The following is a 25,822-nucleotide window of genomic DNA, read 5'->3' on the forward strand; positions in this document are numbered from 1 at the left end:
ACAATCATAGGTCCCTAACTTGCATACACATACTAGGGCTAATTTATTCAGGTGCCAATTAACCAACATGTCTTTGGAGTGTGGGAGAAAACTGGAGTACCAAGAGGAAACCCACACAAGCATAACATGCAAACTGTAGGCAGGTGGTACCATGGTTGGGATTCAAACCAACAACCCTAGTACTGCAAGGCAGAAGTGCTAACCATGTAGTCACTGTGCTGCCCCAGAATAATGGTGGCTGTCAGACGGAAGACATTTAGCAGCAGAAAGAAAGTACTGCGGAGGAATATCTGGATTGAAGCTGAATACTGCAGCAAAAGGTGGTTTCTTTAGTTTATCTTTAAGGCCTGGTTCACCCCTATGCAGGTTGCAGTTGATGCATTTTCCCAGTGTGTTTTATTGTGTTTTGAAAGCGTTTTTCATTTTTGGGAGGTCTCTTGTCATGCGGGAGAAACCAGCAGAAACGCATCAAAAATGCAAGCACCGCATGTGTTTTATGTGTTTTCACTGCATTTCCATTGAAGTCTATAGAACTAAAAAATGCAACCCGCTGCAGTCCCTGACCCTTTCCAAAAAACATACCAGTGCACAGAATGTGACAAACAGGAAACCAAGTAAAATGGATTGTAGTGAAATTCTATATAACCTGGAGTGCAGTGCTAATAAATCAGCAAAATTATCCACCATAAACATATGGAAGGCAAAAACCAGCAAACATGGACAAAAAAAATGACATAGGTCCATATACAGACTATTGAGTCCATAGGCAGTGGTGCTCATAAGAAAAGAATGACAAATAACAAGCTGACCTCAGTGCACTGTTTAATTGGGCAACTATGTGGCGAATGAGGTTTAATGTTGATAAATGTAAGGTTATGCACTTGGGGGTTAAGAATATGCATGCATCATACATACTGGGGGGGGTACAACTGGGGGAATCAATGGTGGAGAAGGATCTGGGGGTTCTGGTAGATCACAAGCTTAATAATGGCATGCAATGCCAAGCTGCGGTTTCTAAAGCGAGCAAAATCCTCTCTTGTATTAAAAGAGGTATAGACTCCAGAGAGAGAGATATCATATTACCCCGGTATAAATCATTAGTAACACCTCATCTGGAATATGCAGTTCAGTTTTGGGCACCAATTCACAAAAAGAACATTGGGGAACTGGAGAAAGTACAGAGTAGGGCAACCAACTGATAAGAGGCATGGAGGAGCTCAGCTACGAGGAAAGATTAGAGGAACTGAATTTATTCTCTCTTGAGAAGAGGAGATTAAGGGGGGATATGATCAACATGTATAAATACATCAGTGGTTCATATAGTGAACTCGGTGTAGAGCTATTCACCCTGAGGTCATCACAGAGGACAAGGGGGCACTCTTTACGTCTGGAGGAAAAGAAATTTAATCTCCAAACACGGAAAGGTTTCTTCCCAGTGAGAGCTGTGAAAATGTGGAATAGACTCCCTCAAGAGTTGGTTCTGACCAGATCAGTGGATTGCTTTAAAAACGCCTGGATTCTTTCTTAGATACACAGAATATAACTGGATACTAACATTTATAGGTAAAGTTGATCCAGGGAAAATCTGATTTCCTCTCGGGGGATCAGGAAGGAATATTTTTCCCTGCAGGAGCAAATTGGATCATGCTTTGCTGGTTTTTTTGGCTTCCTCTGGATCAACTTTTTTTTTTAAATGGTTGAACTGGATGTGCTTTTGTCTTCTTTTTAGCCAGACTAACTATGTAACTATGTAAATAGTGGTATCCTCCTCTACCATCACCCCAATCGTGCAGTCTCTTACCAGATAAATTTGACCACAAAAATGGTCAAATAGCACAACTTTAAACCTTAAGCAAGAGCTGACAATCAGCTCACCATGAGTACACCCTCCTTCGGATCCAAAATTGATAAGCCACAACTCTTCTCAAGAAGGTATACATTATATGATGATACGGATTGGGAAAGAGAAAGACCATCTCATAGTGTAGTAGGCCAACAAGCTTCAAATTTAATAAAAGTATTGCGCTTTACAATCAAAGTAAAATGCAGCATGCCGTAAAATTCAATCCAAGTTCAATCCAAACCAAGATGGTCCGTGCCGGTATGCGATGACGTCACGTTGAGATGTTAAGGTAAAGGTGATATTGTAGGGATTGAAGTATCCCAATACTCCATTGTCCAGCAAAGCAGCAAATGAACACCACCGTCTCTGTTGTGAAATATGGTGGACGTCTCTTCAAGGTTAAACTTCTTTTCTTCTTCCTGTCCCAACCGTAATTAGACACATCAGAGAGCCTCAGTCACACCCGCAGCGTCGAAGAATAAACACAAGCACAGAGATTGGAAGGAAACAGAAGGCTGTTCGGAACGAGAAAATAATAACATTCTTTGTTGTGTGCTCATCTGTAAGAGGTGAGAATGTTAAGTAAATTGGCAAGAAATATGGTGCCTATGAAACACAGCATTTATGAATAAGTGCAAAAATTAAATGCTGATTCACTGTTCAAACATATTAAAAAAAATCTATGTCTCTTTGATGCAGCTCAGGTGGAGCAATGAATGCTATCAGCTCACAAGATTTCTGGTATGATCAACAGGTATTTTGTTAAACTTATTAGGCTTTGTTCACAGGGGTACTGAGGCCCTTATACAAAGAAAGGGCCATTTTTTTAGTGTCTCTAGACCAGCCTTTCTCAACCTTTTCAACACAGAGGAGCCTTTGAAATAACTCTCCAGCAGAGGCAGACTGACCATTCGGAAACTCAGGCACTGCCCGAGGGCCCGGGGTCAGTAAGGGACCCCATGAGATGCCCCTGGTACCTTTCATAGGCTTTTTTGGGCGTGGTTTGAGTGTGGATGAGGACACAGGGGCCCCATGATCCCCTATTGTCCGGGGGCCCCATGAGGTGTCTGTCTGCCCGTGCTCTCCAGGGAACTCCTGTTAAAAACTACAATATCTCAGACCCATGATACATTAGTGTCATGGTCAGTGAAAAGAATGCTCCTTACACTGGTGGATATTGAGAATGATAACCCCTTACAGATACAGTGGATATAAAAAGTCTACACACCCCTGTTAAAATGTCAGGTTTTTGTGATGTAAACAAATGAGACAAATAAATAATTTCAGATCGTGACTATGGACATGAAATTATTTATATAGCACTAACAAACAGTAAAAGAAAGTTAAAGCTGAATTCCAGGAAAAATTGATTTTTTAAATTTAGATGGGGCCAGTGTGCTTAGCTGTAATGATTGCCATGTTACATCTGTTGGGCCGCTGGGGAAATGAAATTGTCAGTAGTAGTCTATTCCATATACAGTCTGAGCTGTGATCATTCAGTGGTGTTGCAGCGGCTTCTGGTCTCTTAAAGCTCATTCACATTACCTTTTGATCTCTGAAGAATGATCCACATTTGGATCGCTCTTCAGAGAGAATTTGAGGGGCGGTGAGGAGGCTTTGTAATACCACCTCCCTGCCTGCTTTAATCCCTTGAATCCTGCGCTAGCATGCTGCAACCACATGCATTGTACAAGGTTGCAGGCCACTTGCAGAGTGGCCCCCTTTGCTTAAAGCAATAGGGGGTATAATTCCTGCTGCAGCTGCGAACCAAAGCGCCATGGCATGTGTACACTTCCAACTATTGCCCCTGCAACTAAAGGGGGAGTGGTTAAGGGGCAGTATAAATGCAGCTTAAGCACAGGGTTTTACTGTCCCCAACTGCTAGTGCCAACAAGCCCTTATTGGTGAGCATATCAGTTTGTTTGATTGCACCACCATTCAAAAAATGTTCTGACATTGGATGAGGTGCTCACACCCCCTCCATTCACAAAAATCTTTATGTGATTGGATGAGATAGTGTTCATCCACCCCTCCTCTACATCTTGTCCAATCACATAATATCTGGTATTCACTGAAAAGAATACAAGGTGTTTTTTGAATGGAGGAGGAGTGGAGCGAGTGACCTGCTATACTAAGAGATGGGAAGTTTCTACAGCACCTCCCAGAAAATCACAGCCCAGATTGTATATGGGATGGTCTACTACTTACGAATTAGCAACCCCAAAAGCCCTCTAGATGTTATATAGCAATCATTAGAGGTAAATACGCTGGCGCAATCTCATATTTAAAAATAATTTTTATTATATTTAGTAGTACTTCCCTTTCCTCTTTCCAGTAGGCGCTTCTCTCTGGCTTGTGTGCGGGCAAACCCTTGTTGCCTTCATGTATAATGCTGGACTATTGGTCATTGGCCGTCTTAACCTCAGGTAATTGCATCAAGTGTAATTACATGTAGACAGCTGTTGAGCCTCTCAGCCTGTCATTGATTTGTACAGGCTGAACGGCCACAACTCAGTCCAAACACCTGGCCATATCTACTGCAGAAATATGCTGTGTATGACCATGAGTGGTGAATAAGCTCTTTAAGAACATTCACTGCTTGTTGAATATGTAAATATGTTAGTGTGCATAGTCTGAGCACAGGCTAACTTTAAAGAACATGGAGGCTGCTAGTGCTGACCGCTGCTTCTGAAAATGCTAGTTTCCTGGTTGTCATATGGAACCTCTTGCTTCAGAACTTTGAGCCACCAACCTAGAACACCAGTCTAGAAAAGGACTTCTGATTTGGCAGCGACATTCCTGATATGCAGAATTGTTCTAGGACTCAAGGTCTTGCTGAAAAAAATCTGTATGATGACAGAAATCATAATCTGTTTTCTCATTTCAAGTCAGTGATTGAGCAAATACTGTAACCATTGACAGCCAGGGACATAGTATTTTCAGGTCAGCAATGGCAGCCTCCATACTTCCTATTTACATATTTCTTTTAAACTGGGAAAGAAAATGGAATTAAAACCAATAACTTACCTGCTGTGGAACAGTTGACAGTAGCAAACCTTAAAAAAAAAATTGCATTAGCCATTTAGCCATATTTGTCGCCAAATGAACTGAAAGGGGAGGGTGTAGTTTCTCTCTCTCTCTCTATATGTATGTATATATATATATATATATATATATATATATACACACACACACTTTATTGCCAAAAGTATTGGGACACCCCTCCAAATCATTGGATCCAGGTGTTCCAATCACCTCCATGGCCACAGGTGTATAAAATCAAGCACCTAGGCATGCAGACTGCTTCTACAAACATTTGTGAAAGAATGGGTCGCTCTCAGGAGCTCAGTGAATTCAAGCGTGGTACCGTGACAGGTTGCCATCTGTGCAATAAGTCCATCCATGAAATTTCCTTGCTACTAAATATTCCACTGTCAACTGTTAGTGGTATTATAACAAAGTGGAAGTAACTGGGAACAACAGAAACTCAGCCATGAAGTGGTAGGCCACGTAAAATGACAGAGCGGGATCAGTGCATGCTGACAATTTCATGCTCCCAACTTTGTGGGAACAGTTTGGGGATGGTCCTTTCCGGTTACAACATGACTGCACACCAGTGTGCAAAGCAAGGTCCATAAAGACATGGATGAGCAAGTTTGGGGTGGAGTAACTTGACTGGCCCGCACAGAGTCCTGACCTCAACCCAATAGAACACCTTTGGGATGAATTAGAGTGGAGACTGTGAGCCAGGCCTTCTTGTCCGACATCAGTGTTGATCTCACAAATGCTCTTCTGGAAGAATGGTCAAACATTCCCATAGACACCCTCCTAAACCTTGTGGACAGCCGTCCCAGAAGAGTTGATGCTGTTAGAGCTGCAAAGCGTGGGCCAACTCAATATTGAACCTTATGGATTAAGACTGGGGTGCCATTAAAGTTCATGTGCGTGTAAAGGCAGATGTCCCAATACTTTTGGCAATATAGTGTATATCTATCTATCTTAGGAAAGCTAGTAGTTTGATACCAATTACTAGGATAATAGCTACGTGCATTTTATGGGTGCGTTTGAAGGCAGTTGTCCCAATACTTTTGGCAATATAGTGTAGATAGGATTAACCCACATCACATTTTACTATCAGTATTGACTTGGGGAATTTGGCGGCCATCATATACTTTTGAATACTGCAATGATATAAAGGTATGTAGAACTCTATGATGAACTTTAGCAACTCAAGTTAAGTTGAACCTTTTTGGGAATTCTTTATGAATGTTTGATGGTCACTTTTTAAGCATTTGTGACTGGCACAGACTTTGGGCTGCAGGAGAACCAATGTCTGGCTTGACTTTTATTACCAGTTGATTTTTTTGCCCCTCTGGACTTGCACTTGGACTGGGCACTCCATCAGCGCTTCACCAGGTACTAGCCACATTCAAATGGAACTGTACAGTAGCAAGGTCAGTAGGAATACCCGCTAAGTTAATTAGGAGTCACTTCTAAGGCCCATTGTCCTGCCATATTATTCTTTTGGGACTATGCTCTCCTTTTGTTGGGACATGGGCCGAGGTGGTTACTGTGAGGGAGCTTGTATGGGAACCTTGTAATTTCAGTGTTACGTCTCAGAGGGGTTTGGTAACCACAACTGTGGAACAATTGCCCGGTTTCTCTATGACTGGCGTCGCTGGGTACCCTTAACCAGCTGTCACTTCGCCCCATCCATGGAACATGTTGCTTTTTGGATCATATCATCTGGGAGTCTGGGGTTATCAAATGGTATCCTGGGATTGCAGCCACTCCCTTAGTTCCACCCCAAAAGAGCTATCATTGTAACATATGGCTTCCTATGTGTAATGTATTCTTATGTGGGTGCTAAAATGTCTGGGGTGGGCATTGTCTGTGATAATGTGATTAGTTCTTATCCGATGGTTTTCTGTATAAATTCAGTGTGTTTCTATAATAAAGCAGTTCTTTTTGTTTACTCCAAAAACTGGTGTTATCTAGTTCTTTGGGGTAACTACAGCTTAACTCACTTACCTCAAGTTCCAGAGTTTGGGAAGCAGCTTCTTGGTGGAGATACCCAGTTGGGATGTCCAAAGTCCACCACAGTGACCTAATATGAACATGCACTATTTTGCAGCATACTTTGGTACCCCTATATTAAACCAGCGGTTGCTGATATTTGGGGATTTATATGGATGTTACTTAATGGGTGATTAGTAATAATTTTTTATTTTAGGCGAAAGCTGGACCCATTATTATCTAATACCTATCCAGCTTGGGGAGTAGGGGTGTAGTTGGTACTGCATGGGTTTAGTGAATAATCCCATTGTTATATGGCCTTAAGGCTTGCATAACTGGTATAAGGTCTTTCTATAAAAGGTACCTGATAACTTGTAATTTATATGAAAACTATATATACCTATTTGTACATTGTATAGTTAACAATATATGTAGTATTAGGTGGTTATACCAGATGGGTTTGATTCATTATAAATTATACTCAGAAAATTTTGTTACAGAACCATTAGCATTTATGAGTATATCTCCACTGACTGTGGAAACTATATGTCTTGCATCATCTTGTTGAGGTGGAATTTTCTGGGCCTGTCCATCCGTGGAGCTTCCCCTCCCATTTTATATTATATTTTGTGTTTACTGAGCTGCACATTGGGATGAAGGTATTATATGATGAAGGGAATAACAACATATTATTGTACTTCTTGAGTTGTAAATAAGAAATTGGCTATTGTTTTATTTTGTTTATTTACAGATACTCATAAAGTGTCAGTATTTCTGAAGAAACAGGCTTTGCCCTGTGAAACGTGTTGAACAAACAAGATGACCTTATTTTGGAGATTTGACTGTTTTTTTAACTTTAAATATCTCTTCAGTTTTATAGATAAGCTATGTACAAAATTCTATGTGTATGTTTGTGAAAATATGCAATTAATTTATGGGGTTTTAACCTTTATATGATGGAATAAAAAGTTTGCTATTTTTTTATATATAAATGGTGTGGTATCTTTAAAGTCCGGTTTAGATATTTGTTTAATGATTTCATTATTAAGTGTTCTTGCATGGCAAGACCACTTACTGTTATCTCGCATATATATTCTATTATAGCCAAATTTACCACCCCAACTCCTCCCACAGTTTTTACACTACATAGACAGTAATATACCGAAACGTGCGGATTGTTCCCGATCGGTGTGCTATTACTTTGTGGAACGTTTCGCCTAATGGTTCACAAAATATCGGCGTTTTTGTGGTGAAATTGGTCCCTAGGAATGAATGGTGGAATGTTCAAAACTAGAGTGGGAGCTGACAAAAGCTAGAGTGTGAGCTGAAAAATCAGGACATGATTTCTAAACTGCCATCACTCCCTCATTTTCAAGCCCACCTACACAAATCGTATATCAAAACGTTCAGCTATCCCTGCTGCCACTAAAAATGTCCACGGCTAAGCCATAGTCCTGATAGTTTTCACAATATGACCATTTGTTTGCAACTCACGCCGCCCATTGAAACTCCACTCTAGCCACCTCAAATTTGAAGGGCAATTTCTAAACTGTGACTGTACCTTCATTTTTAATCTTTCAGAGACATACTATGCATAAAAATGTAGGTCTGGGTCTCGTGATTCTCACAATATAAATCTCTTCGGTATAGGATTTATAATTTTTTAAACTACAACCGTTTGAAGATGGCAACCGCTAGTGAAGTGAGCAAGTTGGAGCAGTTTGTTTTTAACCGCTCTTCTCTGCCCTTGCTGTAGAGTGAGTTGCCATAGGAACCCAGGTGTGTGAGCAGGCAGCAGAGTGACAAGCCACTCCACCCAGTTACTCTGCCCACTCCAGTTGTAGACTGCTGGTGGAGGCAAGAACACTTCACACAATTTCCCCAGAAATTGTAGCTTTTCTAGTTTCTGTATTCTGTACTGGTGGATGTGATACCTGTAAATTCAATACTCTAAGGGGGTGGTTATTATGCCCCACCTCCCGCTTAACTGTAATATCACATCTAAGAATTTGTAAGCTGCAATATTATAATGTTTGCTTTTGGGTTTAATACTACTTTAATTTTATATGATCTTTAGCTCAATCTAGTGGTCAATATGCAGTATGTTATCTCAGGAAACTACACCACATTTTGGACACTGGATGAAGCTAAAGATCATAGGAATGAATCTATTGCAGAAATGATAGCCAAAATTCATACAGCTTCCATGAATGTGCGAGGAAATTTGTTCAACTAGTGTTTTAAAAATAGACCCCTGGATGTTGGGTTATGTGTACTTGCCATTTCTTGTTTTTAAAAGCCTCATCAGCAGCTCCACTACACTGATGGCTAGGTTCAAAACAAACTCTGTTCATCTGGAGGTAAATTCAAAGTGCAGACATAACTTCATTGTGTGTAATGGCTAGCATTTTACATGAAACTCACAGAAGCAGAATGCTGTTTTAGTTCCTGTTTCAAAATATATAGTCATTTATTCTTAACTGTTCATTGAAAAGCTGCCTGGGGTAAATAGCTGGTAAAGTGTTTAATGTTTAGTGACTGAACTTATGTTTGGCCAGACAGGCTTTTTTTATTCCGTATACAAACTTTTTAAAAATAATAGAAAAAACTGAATACCCATTTGCACTGGAGACAGGTGACATGCCTGCAAGAAACAGAAAAAAATTGTCATTTATATTATAAAGGATAATTGCAAGAAAGGAAACATGGTGTTGGGTATCCCATACACCCCTCAACCCCATCCAAGTTATTAACCCCTTTAATAAAATCACAAAACCAAGTTCAAGGTTTGTTTATTGTCTCCAGTATGCAAAGTGTGGATGAAACTGCGTGTTGCCTGGCTGTGCAGAGCTTTAGGGGGACCCAAAACTCAGCTACTCCTAAAGTAATTGTTCTACAAATGTATTCTGACAACTGCTATAATACAATGTCCCACTGGGAGGGGGGGTTGGGGGTTTCCTGCATCCACATTACGTGTGGATGCAAGGATCTGCTTTTTTTCCCATTCAGTGTGCTGGCTGAATGGAAATAACCTGACATGGTGTAACCAACCTAAGGCCTGGTAAATGTGCAAAGGAGTCTTTGCAGTAGTTCATATTTACTTGACCACAAAAAGAAAAATGCATTTTTTGAGTGTATAATATAGTTCTGATGACAGTATGTTAAAAAAAAATTGAAAATGTATACAAAAAAATGTTTGATTCCTTTCAGAACAGCAGAAGGGAACTTCCAATGCCTACACATTTTTGCAAAGTTGACCACAGTATTGAGAGTCTGATGACAACTATTCTGATAGGGAACTTTAAACCATAGAGGAAGAGGAAGAAATTACCATAAAAACCTATACAGACATGTCATATTTAAAATTTTGGCCTAAATAGAATATAAAGTTTTATGTGCCATTATGACCTTAGATGTGTTGCTCTCTTTTGTGTAGCTCATGTCTGCTTCTTGGCAGCTAATGGATAAAATGACAAAATCTGCTTTATTGTCTGGACTTATTTATAAATAGTTTGTTTCACTTCTTGTTATCTCATCTAGATGTATTCCTTTAACATCCAACTCCTGGCAAAGCGCTTCTACCCCACCTCCATTCAGCAGTTATCGAAAATAAAGCCTTTTTCATACACATCTAACTCTGCTGTCTCTGTCCCTTGCTGGTGCTCGCTCCAGAATTGATTGATCCAGCACTGCAATCTACACCTGTGCCCAATGCTGGGACAAGGTCATCTAATGCTCAGGACAAAGATGCCAAACAGTGCCCCCCCCCCCCCCCCGATGTATGAAAATTATGTGTCAGCAAAATCCCCTTCCCTCCAAAAAAAATTGAGCACTAATCTGCATACGTAAAATTCACCCTCCTCCCAGTATAAATACCACCTGCTGAAATCCTCCCTCAAAGCCCGAATCCTCCCCCCTCATCCCAATCCCAGCTCAAATCCTCTCTCTCCTCAAATCCCCCCTCCTAACACCAATCCTGCTCCCCAAATTCCCCTTCCAAAATTCCCACCAAAACTTTCCCCTCCTAGCACAAATCCCTTTCCCTCTCCCAAATCACCCCTTTTTGCACAACCCCCTCTTAGCACAAATCTTCTCCCCCCCATTCCCTCAGCACAAATTTTGCTATCCCCCAGCAAAAATCCCACCAAATCACCCTTACTAGCACAATCCCCCCCAAATTTCCCCTCCTAGAACATATCTTATCCTATGGCGCCCCACCTACCAGCAGAAATAAGCTCCCACCCAATCCCCCAAGCACAAATCCTCCCCCAGCACAAATCACCCCTCCTAGAACAACCCCACAAATTTCCCCTGCTACAACAAATCCTACCCCTGTTATTCCCCAAATCCCCCCAATTCCTCCTCCTAGAACAAATCTTATACCGTCACCCCACAAATTCTACCTCCAGAATAACAAATTACCCCCCCCATACCCTCCCAACACAAATCCCCCCTTCCTTTCATTCAGCACAACCCCCCCCCCCCCCCAATCATCACTCCTTGCACATCCCCCTCAGATTTCCCATGCTAGAACAAATCTTACTCCCATCACCGCCAAAATTTCCCCTTCCAGCACAAATTCCCCCTAAATTTCCTTTCCTAGTACAAATTTTACTCCCGTCAACTCCCAAATTTCCCCTTTCAGCACAAATCCCCCCAAATGTCCCCATCTAAAGCAAATTATACTTCTGTCACCCCCCAAATTCTCCCTCTCTGCAAAACCCCACAAAATTCCCCCCCCCTAGGACAAATCCACACTTTTCCTCTTCCAGTACAAATCCCCCCATCCCATCACCTAGCACTAATCCTCTTGTCCTCCAACCCCAGCCCATTCTCATTCCCAGAACAAATAATTCATACTTCCCCCATTATGCCCCCCCCCATTTCTTAAGTGAAATTCTCCCCTCACTCCAACATACATACCTCAGAGGCAGTGAGGAAGAAGGCTGTAGTATGTACTTCCTTCCAGGCTACATCTCATCTTCACAAGTCAGATTTGAGGAGGAACCTAGGGAAGCTGAGGTCTAACCTTTATGATAGGCAGTTGGCGAGGAGAGATGCAGCTGCTGCAGGGCTTTGGGATCGCTGCTCAGGGACACCACTGACTATCAGATCAGGACTTTAGAGAGTTTGCTTACCTGTACCCTACCTACATTTTTTGCAAGGAGGTGATGGGGGAGGGAAAACAAACCCTGCACAGTCCCAATCAGGAGCGCTGCAGAAGCTGTATTGTGGAGCTAGAGGGGGGGGGGGTGGAGAGCACAGCCTGCACCTTCTCCTCGCTCTCTCCTCCTCCAAAGATATGGCTTGTCACTAAAAATGCTAAGCTGATAGGAGTAGTGATGCTGCTGTCACAACTCCTGTCAGCTTGTAGCATTAGGAACTCTCCTTGCCGCCCCCCCACCTCACATTATACCAGCGCCCAGGCCAATTGCCACAATTTCTGTGCAGTTTGAGTAGACATCCAAGAGGAAGAATTTTTTTTAATTATTTTTTTTTTATTAATTAGCTAGTGATTTATTGGTTTTTTTTCTGGAGGTCAGATGTAATTAAAGTGGGCCTAAAGAAAACCTCACACTGCTTCCCCTTTCTGCACCCATTAAAAAGCATAGTATTCTAAATTTCTTTTACTTTTTTTTCTGTCTGTGAACCTACTGGAGAGATTTTCCTTGCTGTACCAATAAGGACAGAGGGCAGAAAAAATATATTTTGTTTATGCCCCCATTAAAGTGGAACTTTAGTCAGAAAAGTTCTGCTAGATCATTTCATGCTGGTCCCTTTAACTGGTAAAGCTATGAAAAACATTAAGGCTCCATGTAGGGTTGTCACCTCATCCCTTTAAAACTGAACACATTAATTACACATGTTCTGTGGTTGATTAAGGTGGTACTTAAACTCACTAGTGCCCTAGCTGCATTAAATCAGCCACAGAACCAGTGTAATTAATACCTGTTTGGTTTTGAAGGGATGAGGTGGCAACCCTAGCTCCATGCACACTGGAAAAACTCTAATTTTGAGCATTTTTTTGTGCTAGCATTTAGGAGTGCTTAGCATTTTTTCTGCCAGAACACTCTCAAAAATGCAAAACAGAAGGGTCATGGGACTTGTAGTTTTCAACAGCTGGAGGGCCACCAGTTTGACACCAGTGGCCTAAAGGTTTACTACTGCTCAGAGGCTCTGGGCTTCAGCAAAATGGCAGCCTCCAGCAGGAAGAAACAGGAGCAATGCTGGAAGCAAGTTACAGCACACACTCATTTTGGTAGCATAATTAATAGCGTGGACGGTATGTTACTTGCTAAAGAGTAATTGTTTTTATGAAGTTGTTATGGGAAACGTTCCACTTGAAGAGATTTCCCATCATATCTTGTTCTGGCAGGAACAAGGGGAAACAGTCCTAACAGGGACACAGACAACAATAATAAAATACTAAACCCAGGACCCTGCATTCACTATATCTGGTCTCCCACAGTACACAGAACATGGAAATGCAATTATTTTAGTATATATAAACTGCTAAATACCTTTTCTTATCAGCAGTTACAGCAGTCTTGTGACTTCTATCAGTGTCCAGCAGAGCACGTTAAAACTTGTATGAAGAGTTTTAATTCTGCTCTAGGAGGAAGCAGAACCCATGATCTCTGTCTATACAGTGCAGATTGGCCCTGTGCTGATCACATGCACTCTCTCAAGAAAAAAAAACCCTTCTCTAGCAATACACACCAAACTGAGCATGTGCAGAGTGACATCACTTGATATGTCTTATCAGGAGATAAGAGGGGGGCACTGGAAGAAGGGGAGGATCAGAAGAGTCAGGATAAAACAGCCTTTTTACACAATGCAGTAGATTAACCACTTAGGTTCCATAGTGAGTGTAACAAGCATGCTTTACTGTATATACAAACTGATTTTACTGTTGTGGGTTTAGTAACACTTTAACTCTGAACTTTCCTTGCTCTATCTAAAATGAAATTACAACTTTTGACTGGAGTTAAGCTTTAAGACCTCGTTCACACAGGGCGTACTAAAGGATATGCCTGCAGGATGGGCTCTGTTTACACATACAGGTGTTGTGTGCATCTCTAAAATACCGGATTGTCTCGATATTTTGTTAACTTGTATTTGTGAGAAAAGTCCAAAATAGAAAGTTCTTCCAGCTCTTGTATAAAATCAAAAATTGATTTAATAATAATAATATTGCATAAAATTAGAAATAAAATATTGGAATACAGAATGTTTAGATAATGTCCAAAAAATATAAATATGTTATTGAGATACAAATTGTGTGTATAATTGTGTGTGTATGTGATGTAAATCTGTGAGCTCCTTAGCCCAGCTTGTAAAATGTCCCACTAAAAAGTCTTTGTTCTGCTCCATAAAGAGCAATTCAGCCCCTACCTTCTCCTAAAAGTGGGCTGGTTTTCCTCTCTGGTTCTTTTATATATATATATATATATATATATATACATATACACATACATACATACATAATCTCCCAGAAGTAATATTAATATAAAGTTATATCATATATAAATATCCTAATCAAGGAATATTACAGTAAAAAATGTGTATGCTTAACATGTATGAAATAGATTCTTACAATTCTCTTATTAGTTAAACTTTAGCTCCTACCCACAGAGATGGGGGGGGGGGGGAGATGGGGGAAGGAAAGCTAGCTAGCCAATTCATGACTAATTACTACCACATGTTGCTTGAATGTAGAGAAAAAAACAAGATATATATCCATATACATATGTATTCACAGACTATAAAAGTCTGTTTATCTTACTTTTCCCAATCTATAACAGATAGAAATATAACAACTCAATAAATCTATTAAGATCCAACACATTCATACATATGTTAGTAATGTTAATAAGCAGATATTAGATATTAGGTTATGGAAAGCTTCTAACAGCATCTATGTGCAGGCTGTACCACGGTTGTCAACTGGGACGCAATGGCTGCACTGACACAATTGCTGCTCTCACTCTGACATCTGTGTGGGTGCTGTTGCATGGTCCTGTATGCACATTGTCTGCAATTGTTGCCCTGTACTCATGTCCGGCCAGGAAATGAGGCAGGCTGTATCTAACTTATTTTCATATGAATACTGGGAGAAGCTGAAAGAGTGCAGTGAAATCAAAGTAAGCTAATTCTGTAAAGCAGAGAAGCCGGTACAATGGTACAAGACTAAAGGTAAGGATGGGGTTCATCTTTAAAGTGTATTTCCACTTTTCAGTCAAATTTTAGAAAACACTATATGATTGTTACATATTCCTATTCAAACAGCATGCCTAAAAATATATATATATTTTTTACCTTTTAGATGTTTCTCAGGAGAAGGTATCATGGCTAACTGCAAAAATTTCTCAACTAGTCCAGCACGATCTGTACCAATAGCTGGGCTGGAGAATGGCGTACTCTAGTTCTCATTAACATACAATGGAAAAGCCCAGCTCCTAAACCATTAGGCCGGTCATACATGGGTCAAAATTCGACCAATATTTCGTCTGAAAATCGAACCTAAGAATAATCGGCCGTGGGTCAATGGCACTGGCCGATTTTTGTGGTTCCTCCCCTTTTCGGTGATCGGGCATGTTGGAAAATGCGTGAAAAACTACTGATATTTCAACTCAATGATGGTCAAATCATACGATCATTTTTCCGAAAAGAATATACGCATGAGCCGTGACCTGGAGGGAACAAAAGTTTCTCCTATAAGGGGGTGTGAACTTTATGGCTTGGTCGGCTGATTTTCGAAATCATTGATGGCACCATTGGATGAATGTTTTCGATTTTCGGACAAAAAATCGTTCAGGCTTTGAACCATGTATGGCATTACACCCCATTCACACCTGAGCTTTCTGGAAATGCTAGTAGAAGTACAAGTTTCTGCATGCGTTTCAGTGCTTGCAGTGCCATTAATTCTTAATTTCATCCCAAGTGCAGCTAGCATGGGTAACAAAATTGGTGAAAGATCTGTGGGATAAAACATCAAGAGCAACTTAAGGAACTTAAAATGTACAGTCTGGAGGAAAGAAGGGAAAGGGGAGACATGACTGAAACCTTTAAATACATCAATGGGGTGAATAAGGTTTAGGGCAGCATTTTCAACACAAAACCAAAATCAAGAACACGGGGACATGACCTTAAACTAGCTGAAGAAAAGTTCAAAACGCATCTCAGGAAATGCTATTTTACTGAAAGAGTAAATGATGCTTGGAATAAATTTCCAGCAGAGGTAGTGAGCCCGTCAACAGTAAATAGTTGCAAACATGCTTGGGACAAGCAGAGATCTATACTCAGACAAAAGAAAAAACAAAAAACAAAAATGGACCACTCGATGGACCACTCTACCTTTTTCTGCTGTCACTTTTGTATGTTTGTAGCAGATGCACAATTTGTTGCATGACAAAACACATGATAAATGTGTGGTATAAAACACCATGAGGCTCATTGCCTAAAAAAAAGGCGCAGGAGCTAGTTTGGGGAGATTGATTTTCAATTGAATAGGCTGCCCTATGCTCTCACACAACAAAGCACATAAAAACTTGCAAACATGACACACAGTGAATCGGTCCTGAACCTTTTGTTAAGGCAGGCAGTGTTCACATCTAGTCAGGGGCGGACTGACAACTCATGGGGCCCCCGGGCAATAGGGGATCATGGGGCCCCTGTGTCCTTGCCAAAACTCAAAAAAGCCTATGAAAAAGGTACCAGGGGCATCTCATGGGGCCCCCTACTGACCCCGGGCCCTCGGGCAGTGCCCGAGTTTCCAAAGAGTCAATCCACCCCTGCATCTAGTATAACTGATAAGGTGATATTTGCCTGCACATTGCATACAGAGTTAGTTATATAAATATAGCTTCCCAGACCCCCCTCATAACAAAGAGAATTAAGTAGAAATATTCCTTGCTGGAATTTCCAGGAAAGAACACCTTAAAATAGTAAGCTGCATGTACAGTATGTATGCCATGTGAATAGGGACATGTAACAAATATAAAATAGGTGTTATCCCAATTTGGCAACAAAAGTGGAACCAACCTTAAAGTGATTCTAAAGGTTTTTTTTTTTTAAGAAAAAATAACAATTATGTACTTACCTGCTGTGTGTAGTGGTTTTGCACAGAGCAGCCTGTGTCCTCCTCTTCTCAGGTCCCCCGCAGGCTCTTCTGGCCCCTCCCTCCTGTCGGGTGCCCCCCCAGCAAGAAGATTGATATGGGGGTACCCACTGCTCCGTGTGTCTATTCACACGTGAAGCTGCAGCTCGGCCCAACCCTCTCTCTCTTCTCATTGGCTCACTGGCTACGATTGACAGCAGTGGAAGCCAATGGCTATCCTTCTGATTCATTCAATGAGAAGAGGGAGTCCCAGGATAGCTGAGATTCCAGTGCACATCAACGGATTGAGAGGGGGATTAGGGGGGGCTGGGGGGAATACTGCAAACAGAAGGTTTTATACCTTCATGCATAGGTAAAACACCTTAAGCCTTCAGAACCACTTTAAGTATTTTTCAAAAGCATGTGTTATAAGATATATTCAGCTAACCAATGAAAATTACCTGATATTTCCCACTTACACTGGGGTATTAATTGGAGGTAATTATAACGATCATACTTACAAGAAGAACTGATGCCAGTGACATACAGGATGATATTCCTTCTAAATATTTTGCCTTCAGCAGACAAGATGACAATATAATTACCAGCATCACTGATCTGGAGGTCCTGTAGCAACAGTGACGCATTTGTTGGGTAGAACTGCACCCGTCTGGTAAAGTTTTGAAAAATATTGGGCTCTCTGTTGTTTCCAAAGGGAAGTCCTTCAGGATCAGTGGAGAGTTCGTGATACAGAATAAATCTGTCATTGAATAGCCATCGGATCGTATAATTGGCCATCTGATGGGGCACAGTGTACGATGTCTCTAGGAGGACCGACTGACCGACTGTGGTGCTTATTGAACTCCTGGTGACATTTATCTTTATTCCTTTGGAGGGACCTGGGAGAGGTACAGTAGATATCTCATTATCACAAAACTACATATTGGACAGTAATGGGATAATCTTAAAGATCTTTTACTAAACAGGCTCATATAAACAAATTAATCACAGCTAAACAACTTTTATCACACCCAAAAACCTGAGTTTATGTTAATGAAACCCTTACCCTAACCTAACCGCAATTATCCCCCAATCCTAAACCTTAACTTATCCCCTAAGCCTAACCCGTAGCCTCCCTAGCGGTCTGATTATGTCCATATTTCTTTGCTCAAAACGGTAAATTATTTTGCATGGAAATATGTAGTTTTTTTATTGTAGGCCTGTAATTTTTAGGAATAACTTACTGAAATCTGTCCGAACAAGAGTCTAGTAAACATTCCGGGTATGTTAAAATTTGAACCACGAAATCATAAATTATAATTTAATAAATGATCATAAAAAAATAATAATATAATAATAATAAATTTAATTCAATAATATAATCAAACCAAAAACAATGAAATTTGAAATAGAGCGCCAATTCGCACATCACTGAGCAAAGTCGCAAAATCGTTTTCAGTGTCTGATGACGAATTTCCCCACGAATCATCACTCAATTCTGCAAGTAGTTCTATTTTACTATCGCTGTTCTCTAGCTGGTCTAAAACCGCTTTTGACCTAAAGGGACACTTTTTGGATGCCATGGACATTTCTCAGTTTCCCGGCAGAAAGAACAATAAAAATGCAAGCAGGGCACAGGACAAAGCATTAGGGACAAGATGTATGTGAAATGGTTTGATACAGTAATGTTTTACTATTTGATTTTAGTGAATGTCACTTTTAAAATGTTCAAATTTCCCTCCAGTTCTGTCCCCGTACGCCCTGACGTCGCAGGGAACGGAACCCGGAAGACAGATGCCGGCATTGGCCGGAGGACATTGCTGGGGACACTGCAGGGGGAACATCACGGGAGCACAGGACAAGGTAAGTGAAGAAGCTGCAAGGTATTCCCGAATGTAGCTCGGGGTTACCGCTTGTTGTGCTGAAACTTTACCCCGAGCTACACTCGGGAATACCTCCAGGGAGGTTAACCTAAAGTTGAACTCCAAGATAGGCAAGTATTGTCTAGATCAGGGGTCTCCAAACCTTCTAAACAAAGGTTTACTGTCCTTCAGGCTTTAGGGAGCCGGACTGTGGCCAGTGGGAGTAAACAATACCGCATCATTAATGGAGGAATTGTTGGTATAAGTAGGAGGAATAATGCTCCATCATTGGCGTCAGTTGGAGGAAAAGGGCCAGATAAAGGCAAGTAAAGGGCCACAGTTCGGAGACCACTGGTCTAGATTAAAAACCTGTACGAAACAAAAAAGCCCTGCCTTACACGTTAACAAATGTGGGCCTGTATTAGACACTGGAACACAGGGCATGTGCCCAAGGCCTCTTTGTAGTAATTGAGGCCATTGAAGACAAAAACATATATATTTTCATTAGTTCTAAGATTTTCTGTATATTGTACTACTGTTTTCATCCCTTCACTAGTAATTGCATTTTTCCCTCACAGGTCTTAGCAATATTGTTAGGTAGGTCATTTAGTGAATTAGAGAATATAGTTTATTTTACAATGAATTACTAGGTGTTTGGGCTTGCTCTTTTTCATATTTATCATTTAAATGACTATTGTTTAACAGTCAGATTATGCATTTTATGATTTTGGTGCATCATGTAATATATCTATTTTTTAATTTACTTTTGAAAATATAGCTCTAAAACCAGTCATTTTAAAAATATTTTCAGTCATTTTGCAGCTTCCACTAAGTAATATCTGATGATTCTGCAATCAATGTCCTCATTCAGGGTGACAACACTTCATTTTGGTCTCCAAATTGTCCTCATATATTGTCAGCCTGTCACATGTGCTTCCAATGAAGACTACGAGCAACTATTTCAATATTTTTTTTTACATCAAAGAGAAGTTTATTGAAACAAAAATTCAGTTCTAGAGCAGAAAAAGTACTTATAATAATAACAAGACATATCAGTGTTTAACAAGTAAGAAATGTATCTTGACGCCAACCCACTGTTAAACATACACACCCCAGAACAGTCTATGAAGTATCAGGTCGATAGGGGAAAGTTCAGGAGTGTTAATCCCCCACCTTTTCAAATTTGACAGGGCATATATAGGCGCAAAGTGCCTCCCTTATGGCATAGCCACTCCTTAGAGGTTGGGGGTTATTAGATTTACAGTGTTGTAAGATAACTTTACAGGCTTGAAACCGAGCCCTAGATACACCTCTCTAGTGTGGTCTGGTAGAACAGCTCCTTCTAAAATACCTAAAATACACTGCTTGGGGTCTAATTAGATAGTGATTTATTTATTTATTTCAGGTACTTATAAAGCGCCGTCAATTTTACGCAGCGCTTTACATATATATTGTACATTCACATCAGTCCATAACCCTCAAGGGGCATACAATCTAAGGTCCCTAACTTACATTCAAACATACACATACTAGGGCCAATTTAGACAGGAACCAATTCACCTACCAGCATGTCTTTGGAGTGTGGGAGGAAACCGGAGTACCCAGAGGAAACCCACGCAGGCACAGGGAGAACATGCAAACTCCAGGCAGGTGGTGCCATGGTTGGGATTCGAACCAACGACCTTAGTACTGCCAGGCGGAAGTGCTAACCATTTAGTGATGTGAAAGGTTCCATTGATCGTATTAATAACCTGGGCCCAGTATCTATGAAGCTTGGGACATCTCCATTGCATGAGAATTACATTTCTCTATGACGCTTACAACAGAGATGATCTTGCATTAAGCCCATTTTATACTATTTTACAGGGATATGAAGAACACATAATTGCGTGTATAATTGAGAGTGTCTTTGGGAAGCATTTAGCTCAAATGGACTGACTGTAAAGCCTCTTCCCATTGATCATCCTCTAGAACACCTACATCTGCCCCCCACCTTTCCAACACTTTAAATGGGTAGTTATCCAGGTATGCATTGAAGAACATTGCATAACATCCAGAAAAAAATTCCTTTGTCAAGGTAATGTTTTGTATAAGGTTAAAAATAGGAACAGGAGAAAGATGCCAGGCATCAGGGAATCTCTGAGCTGTCATCACGTGTTTAAGCTGCAAATAATAGAAATGCATGTACTTAGGCAAGCCATATTTAGACTGTAAAATTGAAAACAGTACAAGGGAGCCCTTGCTAAAAAATATGTGAAAAGTGGGTCATTCCAAAGGACTTCCATTTTACAGCATACTGAAGCTGAGTCAATTCAGGATATGTATTATTCGACCAAGTGGGACTACAGTTTGTAAAACCTATTTTATTTATCAGTTTATACATGGGAAGTGTTTTATTAGGCCATAGAAAAATTATGAGATTCCAGGCCAGCAGGCAAGGACTATGACTTAGTGAAATATAGAATGAAAGACAATGTATAGTCTTTAGTTGTGTTACCTCCCGGAGATGATGAAGCCAACCCCCCAAACACTTGTTGGAGCTGAGCAACTAGGTAGTATAGCCAGGGATTTGGAAGAGCTATTCCCCCCGTCTTTGGGATGTAGGAGTTGTTCTAACTATCCTGTGTGGATGACCCCTCCAGGAATGTTCTACAAATTGTAGTGACAATATGGAATATTTTTAGTGGCAGTACGACAGGCGTATTATGTATAAAATACAGTAACTGAGGCATAAAAATCATTTTTATGAAGTTGGTCCTTGCGAATGAGCGTTGTTCCAAAATTTAACTTTTGTCTTGAAAGCAAGACAGCGAGGCATTATATTTAGTCAGCAGTAATCCAAAAGACAGGGGCTAATCATAATCTGAAGATATTTAAATGATGACATAATTGGCATCGGGCAATAGGTGGACAATGATGGGTTGACTGTGCCATCAAGTAGCATCAGGGCAGACTTAGACCAGTTTTTAATGAGGCCGGAATACATGGCAAATGAAGTAATGATATCCATAAATGTTTTAAATGAAAGGTCCCTGTCACCCAGAAGCAAAAGCATATCATCTACATAGAGCATGATTTTTTTCTTGTATATCCCCATATCTAAAACCCACAATATTGTTATCAGTGCGCATCATAGCTGCCAAGGGCTCAATGGCAAGAGCAAATAGTAGTGATGAGAGTAGGTAACCTTATCTTGTCCCTCTGCGCAGTGTGAAGGCAGAAGAGATTCCCGCTCATCACAGATAGCTGCCAGAGGAGTATCTATTTCAATATTATTCTAGCATGCTCCATGGTTGCCACTATCAGGAATCCTGACCTGGGAAATGCCGAGCAGCCAGTGCTAGAGTACATGTAGCAGAACGTAGCTGCAAATTGACTGCAAGAGATGAGTGTACACAAGGCTTCCTGTCTTTGCTGCGGGCCGCTAAATGGAGCAGTGGGACAGAAAAAATAATTATATGTGCTGCTAGGGTGGGGGCATTAAAATGTGCCTGTTGCATTTTTCTGTATGGATAAAACATGTTCATTTTAAGGGCTCAATTCTAAGGGAGTAGAAGTAGGTGAAAGTCATCAGTGAAGGGGAAGATGCAAAGAGAAAGTGGATAGAAGAGCTCATAAAGGGTCAAGAATCATCCTCATCCATGTTTTAATCTATTATTCTAAAAGTCCCCCAAAACTTCAGTATAGTTGCCTAGGAAGGCCTGGGTCTTACAGAACCCTTGCTACACCCTGATAAAATGTGTTAGTAAAGAAATGATAACACTTGTTGCTATATTTCAAAGATGATTTTATCCTTCTGATCGTCACCTGCTAAATTCTATAAATTTAAATCTATGTAAAAGATTGATTAAAATATCTGCAAGTAAAAGTACATTTTTTACATATTGGATAGTTTAGAGAAGGGTTGGACTCCGTTTTGGGATTCTTATTACTTATTGGGAGGTTCACCCTTTACTTGCCCTGCTGATCACGGTCACCAAGATAGTGATGGGAAATTCAAAAATTTTGAGTGGTCTTCAGAGCAAGAGGTAAGGGAAAACCATCCTATAACAATTCTTTAATTCTCTGTTCAAAATTTCCTTCCATTTCCTGTTGCATTTTTAGGACAGTTGGGAAATCTCCCAATCACGACACAGGCAGCAAATATAACTTTATAGTGGTTTTAAACCTATCTCTACCATATCTAAAACTGGCTATCCCCTGGAGGTGCCCAAATTATGGAACTATGGAGGGACTATTGATCATTCGTGACACAGACCAGGTGACTAGCTATTCCTCTCTAAACAGTCTTATAAACTATACCTCCTCCTCAAGTGATTTTTTTTTAAGGCCATATAAAAGTGATGGAAGCCTGGTGAATACCATCTTTTTAATGAATAATAAACCACCAAATATCTCTTCATCATAAATAGAACGTGCTTCTTTATTGATACTGTAACAAAGGCTTATTTTAAATGGGACACATTCTATCCAGGGGATGTCTACTTCCATTGAATGTTGGAATAAATGGCTAAATAGTAAATTAGTTGACATGGTGGGAGACAGCCATGAAGAACCATCTAATCAATCAATACCTTTCTCCCTTCACGTCAACTAATGTACTATTTATTGCCCTATCATTCCACAGTATAGCTAGATACTACAATTGTTCTAATTCTATGTCAATACTGCACCTGCTTATAATCCTGAGGAAGTGGACATCTGCGAAAACCTATATGGTTACATGAATATTTACATTAAAAGTTTACGATTCATAAAGCGGGAAGTTCCTCCACCAAAAACAATTTTGGTGTTCTGGTAATAATTCATAATTGGTTTTACTGCATGTAAACTTTTTTTAATATTGTATAATAAAAGTTTTTTCTTAAAACAATTAACGTGTTGTAGATGTGCTGCCTCTAAAATCCATGCTTATTCCTATATTGTTTCATCTAAAAGTAAAAAAAAAGTTTGGGTTTTAAATCTGAAGAACTGAAAGTTTAATTGTGCACAGACCCCTTCCATCTTTAACCAAGCCACCATTTTATGTTTTCATTTTTTTTTATTACTGTTGTCCCCGGATGAGTCTATATTGTGCTTTCTGCACAGGATTTTATATTGCCCAGGAACAGCCATGAGAAAAGGAAAGAACAGTTGGAGGGTAAAAAAGGCACAGAAGGCCAACAACTATGTGTTTACTAAATGTCACATGAGGCTACATACTAGGCAATACAGTAAAAACATTTGAAGGTAGACAACACCAATTTTGATAATTACCCGATATCAGGATCTGGATGAGGATGAAAGCGCAGGTTAATTGTTTCATGACTAGACTCCGTTAGAGCAATGAGCAGAAATGGAGGATGAGGAGCTCAGTGTGGGCAGTTCTGGACAAGAATGTAAACTTCACGTTTGCGTTACCTGGAAAATTTGTGTTCTATAAAACACCGGACTCTGCTGAAACAATGAATGTACAGACAGGATGCATAACTCTGTGTGGGTGTTTAGGACAGGAAGTAAAACTTCACACTTGTCCTACCTGAAGCGCTTATTGTCTGTAACACTCATCAGAAAAAAACCAACATAACAAAATGATTTTTTTTAGCTAGCATGCATGAAGGTGTCACACAAATATTGCCAGTGACTCCCACACTGTCCTAAAGACTGAATATACCTCAGTAAAGACATAGAAGAAGGCATAAAACAAGGTCCTATTAAAATCAGCTAATTGTCTTTAACCTCTTCCTGCCTGCCCCTTTAACTTTGTCTAAAGGGTATGGGGTGGGGTGAAATTGTGGAAAATGTGAGAAGTGTGATTGGCTGTCACAGTGGTCACTTAACTGGGAGTCCATCCTAGTGGTGTATTTCTTCCAGATCTGTACAGTAATCCAATGTGAAACTTTGCCTTAATAATGTCACTTCTACTGGAGTTCAGCTTTAAAGCCCAAAGCCAGAAATATTAAAAAATCCACCCTGACGGTGGGCTCCCGCTGCACTGCAAGGGTTCAATGCTTGATGTGTCTAGGTGTAGAGGAAAAGGAGAAATAAATACTTACCTTATTCCCCATTCAAGCAGCATTCCTCCACCAGCTCCCCGCAGCTGCCTCTGTAAGCTGAGGCTGGAGAAGACATTTATTAAAGACAACAAACGTGAAAGCAAATTTACTAACGGACATAATAAAAGAACCTGTCTAAAAAAAAAGCAGACGTCTTAGAACCATGTCTAAAGGAACAATAAATAGCTGTGGAAACGTTCACATCAAAATTTGCTTTCCCAGATATCTGGATATCAATTTAAAGAATATATTCTTTGGCCAAAAAAAATTTCACTGTGTAGAAAATTGTTTTTTTGTGGGAAATCATGATAGTCAAGAACTGGACGCATTTCCAAAGTCTATGCAGTGATATAAGTGTGCATTTGCAGAACACAATTTGGCCAAATAGCGCTCACGCTTTTCTTTTAGACTGTGTCTTCTAGTAAATCTCTGTGTTGAGTACTTTTGAAGAAGGCGGTCACAACTGTCAGACTGTCAGTTTCAGAAACAGCACTATTTGTATTTAGGCAGATGTTGATGTTTTTTATATTTGTTTTCTTAAAGTGGAGTTCCAGTTGCACTGTGAAAAGATAAAAGTCAGCAGCTACAAAAACTGTAGAAGTCGGCTGAGATAGTTTTTTTTTCTGGGGGTGGAGTGGGGCGGGGGTGGTGAGGTCGGGGGGGGGGGGGGGCGGGTTTCGAGGTTGGCTGAGAAAATTTTTTTTTTTGGGGTGGGACAGGGGTGGTGAGGTAAGGGGGGCGGGTTTTGAGGTCAGCTGAGATAGTTTTTTTTTTTGGGGTGGGGTGTGAACGGGGTGCTAGGGTCAGGGGGGCGGGTTTTGAGGTCAGATAGTTTTTTTTGGGGTAGGGAGGTGGGGTGAGGGTGGTAAGGTCAGGGGGGCGAGTTTCGAGGTCGGCTGAGATAGTATTTTGTTGGGGTGTGGGGGGGGCAGTGGGGGTGGTGAGGTCGGTGGTGCGGGTTTCGAGG

General features: G+C 40.5%; 1 protein-coding gene across 2 annotated transcripts; it reads right to left on the minus strand.

Annotated features, from left to right (window-relative positions):
• Positions 1–1,985: 1,985 nt before the first annotated feature.
• LOC149463559 (HEPACAM family member 2-like) lies at positions 1,986–24,376 on the minus strand. Of its 2 annotated transcripts, none has more exons than XM_089675122.1 (5): positions 24,077–24,376; positions 17,480–17,857; positions 9,476–9,503; positions 4,871–4,899; positions 1,986–2,403 (listed from the first exon to the last, which is right to left on the minus strand). In XM_089675122.1, exons 1-5 carry the CDS (start codon positions 24,123–24,125, stop codon positions 2,297–2,299), a joined length of 591 nt encoding a protein of 196 aa, XP_089531248.1. In that variant the 5' UTR covers positions 24,126–24,376; the 3' UTR covers positions 1,986–2,296. The 2 variants fall into 2 exon arrangements, with proteins under 2 accessions (XP_089531248.1, XP_089531249.1); XM_089675123.1 differs by having other exon boundaries at positions 1,986–2,358; positions 24,077–24,373.
• Between the last annotated feature and the right edge of the window lie 1,446 nt (positions 24,377–25,822).

Source organism: Staurois parvus, unplaced genomic scaffold (genome assembly GCF_062004578.1).
Source record: "Staurois parvus isolate SC_StPar_1 unplaced genomic scaffold, SC_StPar_1.0 ptg000154l, whole genome shotgun sequence".
Taxonomy (NCBI): Eukaryota; Metazoa; Chordata; class Amphibia; order Anura; family Ranidae; genus Staurois; species Staurois parvus.